The sequence below is a fragment of the Chiloscyllium plagiosum genome, chromosome 17 (genome assembly GCF_004010195.1).
Source record: "Chiloscyllium plagiosum isolate BGI_BamShark_2017 chromosome 17, ASM401019v2, whole genome shotgun sequence".
Taxonomy (NCBI): Eukaryota; Metazoa; Chordata; class Chondrichthyes; order Orectolobiformes; family Hemiscylliidae; genus Chiloscyllium; species Chiloscyllium plagiosum.
This window is the reverse complement of record NC_057726.1, coordinates 31,314,471-31,322,999: the sequence shown is the minus strand read 5'-3', so window position 1 is coordinate 31,322,999 and position 8,529 is coordinate 31,314,471. Positions and strand designations below refer to the sequence as shown.

At 39.1% G+C, this 8,529-nt stretch overlaps 1 protein-coding gene across 1 annotated transcript in view; it reads left to right on the top strand.

The window, feature by feature from the left end:
* The first annotated feature begins 1,218 nt into the window (after positions 1-1,218).
* The window catches only part of LOC122558728 (microtubule-associated proteins 1A/1B light chain 3B-like), a 14,913-nt gene continuing 7,602 nt past the window's right edge, over positions 1,219-8,529 (top strand). Inside the window, exon 1 of the mRNA XM_043707521.1 lies at positions 1,219-1,311. Coding sequence (XP_043563456.1) covers positions 1,219-1,311 — 93 coding nt within the window. The remainder of the gene's footprint in view (positions 1,312-8,529) is intronic.

The window sequence follows — 8,529 nt, the reverse complement described above, 5'->3', positions numbered from 1 at the left end:
CTATCATATTACCACAGTTCTTGACAGCCATAAACTCAGGCATCTAATTTGCAGTAATTCAAAGCAGCTGAAATCATCTGATTGTAAGTAAATCTAGCAGTTCAACAGGTTTGACTGTTTAGTTGTCTTAAGCCATGAGATACCTAATAGATCTGAAGAATGGTCACTCTGTTTTTTCTTCACAGATGCTGCCTGACTTGCTGAGTTTCAATTCCTATTAAGTGGCTTTGAAATGAAGTACCCCATTGTCCTTTCCATGATCTGCTTAAAACAAAAAAGTACATTATCAGCAGTCCAAGCAAATCTCCACCCAAAATGCTTCAAATATTAATCCTCAAAAAATTAATAACCAAGTGTCTTCATAACAAGAGCTCATCCCTAGTGGCTTTTGAGAAGATAATGGGAAGCTGCCTTCTTAAACCTGTATAGTCCAGTGTTGTAGGTACATGCTTTTGCTCTAATGCAGGTAAAGGAATGACAAGACATTTCCAGGTCAGCAATGCTGCAATCTTCACTCTCACATTTCACTTTTATACTGCCAGCCAGTCAAACATCACTCAACTTACTGCAGTACATTTATTGATATACTCCTTGTCTCCTGCAGGGAAAGTGATGTGTAACTGCAGTTAGAAGCATCAAACTGGCAGAGAACAGACACCACTGCCTGTCCTGACCCACATTAAGAATATGCTGTTTGGCATAATTGGGGTGGTCGTGGTTGGTTGGCAGAGCTCAAACCATTGAAGGTGATGCTATTGTCATATTTAATCCTTCTGCTCACATTGCACTTACTTCTTATCCCACAACCTTTACTGATTTACTAGTTGCACTGTTGCAAACGTGTATCATTTATTTCCAACCCCATCCGCAATTTGAACCTTGCGCTTGTCTCCTTTCAAATAGATTGTCCTGCCATAAAGCAACAGTTGTGTTTCTCTGCAACCTCGCACTGTAGAATATTGTGCTATGGAAAATATTGTGCTGCAGAAGATCATTAATACAAAATGCTACTTGTCTTCAGTAGAATATCCGCATTATCCAAACCATATCCACAATTCGTCAATCATGTTATAGCAAATTCGTGCTGATGAACACACATTATGGCAGAACGACCTGTACTCAAAATACTGTAAAGATTTACTAGACAATGGTGGAAAAGAAAAAAGTGGAAGAGAGAGTGAAAAAGAAGAATCACCATCACTCGCTTTCACATTGACAATGACCAGCTCAGATACTGACACTGAATGGAAGTTAGAAGATAATTCAGCAGGTAAGACTTCAGTCAGGGCAGGGGATAAAGGTAGCCTGGATGTAAGTACCTTGAGGCATGAAGTTGCACATGAGTTGTACTTGTCATGACCCATTGGATAGTGCACTGGAAATCAAAGCTCCATTTCCAGAATAGTTCCAAGTGTCTAATTAAGGTTAAAATAAGATGCACAGCAGGTTTTTATGCTTAACAAGAAAATAACTTTTTGTTGGAATCAAACTGTTTTTAATCAATAGCAAAGAGGTTGAATTATTATCCATAAGTCTTTAACTTATACCCTATCTCTTCCTTAAAATTCCAATTTGCATACTTTACTATTCGGCTGAAAATTAATATAAGACACATGCACTTTAATATGAAGCAACTTTATTAGCTCAATCTACTTAATATAGATCAGTGACTTATTCAAACTAATGAGTGAATCTATTAGCTTAAATCACATTATACACACACAAAACAAATAAGTGAGTCTTACACTGTCTTATATCCATTAAGAATTTTGCTGGCGATGGCACTCGGAGCTCTGTCTCAAATTCCATGGCATGGTCTTACAAACATCAGCTCAATGGTGAAAAGTCCGATGAGTGGGGTAAAATCCCTGATATTAACACTTTTCTGAATCTAAGGTTATGTATGGGCTGAAGGTCAATTTCATAATAACTTCAGAACTTTGACTTATTTATTATTGTCACATGTACTGAGATACAAATCATACCTAACCTAAGTACAGAAGGGTAATAGAATAGCATGCAGAATATAGTCCTATAGATACAGAGAACATGAAGAGAAAGATCAGCCTTAATATATCAGAGGTCTGTTCATAAATCTGATAACAGTGGAGAAGAAGCGGTTCTTAAAATATGTTGAAATCATTTTCAAATTTTTGTATCCCCTGTCCGATCGAAAAGGGTAGAAGAGAGTATAATGGGTTTGGGAGGGGTTTTACATTATGTTGGCTGCTTTCACAAGACAGCAGGAAGTATACATGGAGTCAATGGAAGGCAGGCTGGTTTTCGAGATGGACTGGGCTGCATTCACAACTGTCTGTAATTTCTTGCAGTGAAAAAGAAACAAGTCCAGGTGGCTTCATGTAGATTGCACAAGCAGTCGGCTCCCTTTGTCCAAGGTCAGGATGTTTTTACTAGGCAAAAGTGAGGAATGCAGATGCTGGAAACCAGAGTCTAGATTAGAGTGGTGCTGGAAAGGCACAGCAGGTCAGGCAGCATCTGAGGAGCAGGAAAATCAACATTTCGGGCAAAAGCCTTTACGTCAGGCTTACTTTTCCTCTACTTCTCTACTTTACTTCAATTGTTCATTGTCATGTCATTAAAGAATCACAATCCTGGTTCTAGTCTGGCTCACTAATGTCAATCATTTGTTTTCTCCCAATTATTTGCTAAAAATACAAGGTTGTGCGTTCATCGTTTCTCGGTCTTTCATTCACTGGTAGAGGATTTACCTTTTCAGTGTCTCTGAAAGATGTTTTTATCCCTTTTCCTTTCAACAGGGGATTTCCAGAGAGAACCAACTATGGAGTAAGATGAGAGAGTAGCTAGCTACTCAGTGTTTTTTTTTACTTCACATAAAAAGGAAGAGAGATGGATGGTTTCTTTTCACAGGGTGGATACTTCTGCAGTATTGTTCTTGTCCAGGTCTGTGGCTGCCTACCTGGGATCTACACACGTGGCTATTAGTATACTGACTCCTCTTGAGCCCATAACTAATCCAAATAAAAGACTGCTTTCGGCAAATTTATTCTGAACACATACAGGCCATGCCATTCTTAATGGCTTGCTTGAAATCCACTTTGTTTGAATAAGGTAATCTTGTTGATATAATTCATAATATTTTCCAGTAACTTGTTTTTAAAACTATAAACATCTGGTTACATAATTCCTTTGGTTTAATGGAACATACCTTCTAACTTTTTGTTCAGTCCAAAAAAAAGTGGTCTTTACATACTGTAGAGTACTTGGCCAATGAGGATTTTGATGGGGCAACCTGGCTTTTGGTTGGGTGGAGAAGGCTGACAGGGATACACAACATAGTGCTTTGACAAGGCTGCCTGAAAGCTTGCACTCAGTGTTAGGAGCACAAAGGAGTCAGTCTTCAATTTGCCACAGAGTTTTGCAAAGAGCTTGAAGCCCATTCTTCCCGGCATGCAAGTGATAGCTAACACCCTTGGCACACAAGCAGATCCAGTATATAGCACCTGATGACCCCAGTGTCTCATCTTCCATTGAAGTCAATGCAAAAGGTAGTTGATTGGCTGCTATCGTGAAAGCTGAGTGTTAACTGACATTATAGCTGTGAAAGTTAGTGTTGAAAAGGGCTTTCAGAGTGTCACAGTAGTTTAGCAATCTCTCCTCCAACAAATCACTAAGATTTCCCAATGGAGTGTGAACCTGTTAGCCTCTTGTTAATAGTCAGCATTTCTCCCACATCTATCACTCCCCTTGAACCTTTGCAGTTCCTGACAGATAGACAACTTGTTCTGTTGTCATCCATCTTGAATTCGTGAAGTCAGAGGATCAGCTTTCTGATTCAGAGCTGCTCAATATCCTCCTCCATGGGTAAACTGCAAGGCTGTCACCTTTCACCAGTGGGCTAGTTACTAAATTGGAAAACTAGGTTAGGAAAAGACATCTACAAGGCTTGTACTACAATTAATAAAATACAATAATACTGGAAAATCAATGTGCTGGTTTAACTGTAGCTCCATTTTGCAATATGAAAGACAAGTTGGACCAGTTTGTCATATTAGCCAGTTTTATTATGCTTTTTCATCTGAACAAGGAATGCACAAAGACATTAGTTTGCATTTATATATATGATATGGCATGATGTGATTTATAAAGTTCATTTGGAATGTTTGTTTCTCGTGGCTTTTACTTTTGAGTTATAGTTGATTGGAGCTCTGTTGGTATGTAACACAGGGAAGGTCACATGGGGGACTATTGTTGAATGGGACATGGTTAACAATATCACCGTTTGAGCCACTCTTTGCCTTGTCCTGCAGGCTCAAATGCAGATGACGCAGTAGACTGCTGCAAAACAAAGACAAAACAACTGTTTGTCAGAAAACCAGGCGTCGGCCTGCACAATAAACTTCATATGGTTGCATATCAGCTGCACATTGAAGGAATGGAATGTTTTTTTACTAGTTCATGATAGTGCCCTACTGTCTTCAGACTCTTCAACAATGGCCCTCCTCTCATCAAAAGGTCACACATCTGGTTGTTCATTGATGATTGCACAATACTCAACACTATTCATTAATCCTCAAATCCTGACCATAAGACCTAGGGGCAGGAAAAGGCAATTCAAACCCTCGAGCTTGCTCTACCATTTAATACGATCATGACTGATCTCATTTTGGCCTCAACTCCACAACGTATACACTTGGGCTGATAAGTTACAAGGAACATTTGTGATACACTAATAGTAGGCAACAACTATCTCAAACTATCTCCTCTTGACACTCAATGGCAGTAAAGCATTACTGAATCACAGCAACATCATGGGACATTGATTAGATTCCATATAGTATGGAAACAGGTCCTTTGGCCCAACAAGTCCACATCAACCCTCCAAAGAATAACCCACCCAGACCGATTCCCCTACCCTTGAATAATGCACCTAACACTATGGGCAATTTAGCATGGCCAATTCACCTCTCCTGCACATCTTTAGATTGTGGGAGGAAACCCACACAGACGAAGGGAGAATGTGCAAACTCCATACAGATAGTCGCCCGAGGCTGGTGCTGTGAGGCAGCAGTGTTAACCACTGAGCCACTATGTCACCTCTACTAAGCAGAAATTGAACTGGATTGTCCATATTGTTCCTGTGGCTACAAGAGCAGGTCAGAGGCTAGGAACCCTGCAGTGAGTAACTCACTTCCTGTCTCCCCAAAGCCTGTACAACATAACCAAGACACAAATCAGGAATGGTGATGGAATAGTTTCTAATCCTGAGAAATTCCGTCAGTGATGTCCTGGGACTGAAATGATTCAGCTTCAAAAACCTCAAACATTTTCCTTTAGCTAGATAGAACTCCAAACAGTGGAGAGTTTTCACATTGATATAGTCTTGTTAGGGCTCCTTGATGTTACAGTCAGGTAAATGCTGCCTTGATATCAATGGTTGTCACACTCACACCTCGTCTGCAATTCAGCTCTTTTGTCCATACAGGTATTTCTTCTATAACATGATGTTTGCAACCCTGCATTATAGAAGAATCACATTTTAGAAAACAGCGCTTGAAGTGTTGGCGAATGTAAATGCATTACAGCTAACACACATTTTAAAAGTTTGCACTTTAGAAACAGTGTCTCCATTTCATCAATGACGTTACAGTGAATTCGCATTAACAAAAATGCATGTTATAGAAGAACGACCTGTATCAACAAATCAAATCAATTTAACAAATAATAAGTCCTTAAGTAGCACTGTTGCAAAATTGAATGCTATAAATTAAATTTAAATTACATTTGATTGTAGGAGATAATGCACCATATCCACTGCAATGTCCACCACTCATAGAAGATCTCAAAAGTTTCAGTGGACACCACGTGCCTCTTCTTCTGGTACATTAGGGTGTAGACATAACTACAAAAGGGTGAGACAGACAGTTGGGCCTAACACCTTGTTCTGATCCTCACCATTGACTGGGTGCCCCTCCCTATGTGGCTACTGCCACCCAATGCAGCTGTGCACTACTGATCACCAGGGTGCTCTGCATAGATACCATGATGATGGCAATGGAAACCCTGAAAGTCAGGTGTCAGTGCCTGTGATAGCTATACACAATGCAGATATACAATGCAATTTCCAATCTAAAAATCTTACTATCGGTCCTTTTAATTCTTGTGTAATCAAAGAGTTGAAAGACAATTAATAAATTATCATCAAGTGAAAAGAACACAGCTTAATATATCAACTGATATTACTAAGCCAGAAAATAATTCAAAAAGCTTCTGCATTACAGAGCACCAAAGTATATAATCACTGCTTTCTAAAACTTTGATAGATAATTATTTTATGAAATGTTTTGGAAACTGGTGTCATTAGCAAAGATTCCTACAAGGCATATTTAATGGTGTGCACTGAAACTGCAGGCTCGGTTTGTAAATAACAGTGAAGGTTTAATTTGATTAATTGATATGATAATTTGGCCTGCAAAGGCTTTTGTTTCTGCAGCCTTAAATGATTCAGAGGTTTTTGCCATCAGCAATGAACTGCAGAAGGAAGATAAAGCACTATGTTCTGGGAAAATGAATAAATATGACAAAATGAGGCTTAAATTGCTGTCCGACTCCTCCTCCCTTTGCTAAGATTATGCGGCTGTCTTGTGAGCAAGCTGGTGTCCTCCTTGCTTTGAGTATTGTACAAATATATCTAATGCATCTTTGGTTCAGCCCTATATTTATGAATATGTATTAGACCATGGTTCGAATAATAATATTTTCCTGCTTTCAGTCTGTTTTGTTATCAGGCTCAATCCTCGTAAATTGCCTAAAACTAGAAATTATTAATCAAAATTATATCAACTATTTTGGTCTCAGCTGATACATAAATTGATTATTTTAAGCTGGTTTAATTTTGAGCATCTTCATTAGTGCCAGTACCTGTCTTATAGCAATACGAGGAGAATTACGTCTCATATGTCATTTCTTATTTCCAATTATCTTTGAAGCACCTGTACCTTGCTTTCAAGGCTAATCCCAACCCATTAGTTTACAAATTAAAATCGCTTTTTGCCACTGTATTGTCATAGTTATTTTGTATCTTTTTAGATTAGATTAGATTACATTACAGTGTGGAAACAGGCCCTTCGGCCCAACATGTCCACACCGACCCGCCGAAGCGCAACCCACCCATACCCCTACATTTACCCCTTACCTAACACTACGGGCAATTTAGCATGGGCAATTTAGCATGGCCAATTCACCTGACCTGCACATCTTTGGACTGTGGGAGGAAACCGGAGCACCCGGAGGAAACCCACGCAGACACGGGGAGAATGTGCAAACTCCACACAGTCAGTCGCCTGAGGCGGGAATTGAACCCGGGTCTCAGGCGCTGTGAAGCAGCAGTGCTAACCACTGTGCCACCGTGCCGCCCACGGTGTACCCCTGCATTTTATATAATTGGCTGAAGGTTCCAACCACCAGTCAAACTTTTTAAAGGGAAAATATAATATTCTCTGAATTCACTTAATTCATTGTCTTCCATTTAATAATAAAACAAACTATAAAATATAAAATATAACCTCTTTTCTTTTCTGACCCTTCCACCCTTCTAGCGATTTTCTTATGGTTTGGCATTTACCCAACATGTGTGTTTATAGTTAAAAGGCAATTTCTATAAACAGACTAGGTTGTCTGTGAGTCAAAGCCTGTACTATTACACACGTCAGATAGGGATTAGCATAATCATATTTAATAACTGATCCCAAATTCTGAAATATTCTTCATTACATTTCACACAGACCCCTTTCTCCAGTATTTCCAAACAAAATGAAAAATACATACTATCAGATCAACGCATGTAATTTAAAAGTATTAGTCAAATCTATTTATCAAATAATTAGGCCAAAAAATACAGCATAAGACAAAACCAATCTTTAGATTTTTTTAATTTTAAAAAGCAGTAAAAAATACATTGAACAAAAGTAGGTAGATCCCATGAGAGTTTTCAGTCAGGGACATGGGCCCCAGAGAAAAAGGAACTTTAAATTTAAATGTTTTGGTTGGCCTTTACACAGCAAGCTGAAATGGATGAATGGGGTCCTGGCATCTCCTTGCATCCAGCAGTGGGCAGTTGCTGGATTTTCCAACTGTGTGAGATACACAGGCATCAACAGTATTTCTGTTACAGCAATTGTACCGACCTATTGTAGCAGCCCGTGACTGCTCGAGTATCATAAAATTATTAAAAGCCAGAAATACAGGTACAGCATCTGAAATAAACAGGGCACAAAATGTGGCCAAAAAGCAAGGTATGTTGGGAACACCTCAGCCAAGACATACAGAGACAATTCTGCCTGGAGACAGGTCCTTGCAACATTCAAGTCCAGACAATCGAAAAGCAGAGAGGCACCAGAATACATTATCATGCGTGAAAGGGCAGTTCAACATTTTCTGACAAACAAACAATACTAGATCCATGGGGCAGACATGCCTCAATAAGACAACATACCAAAAAAAAGCAAAAGAATTGTGAATGCTGAAAATCTGAAAACAAAAACTGAAATT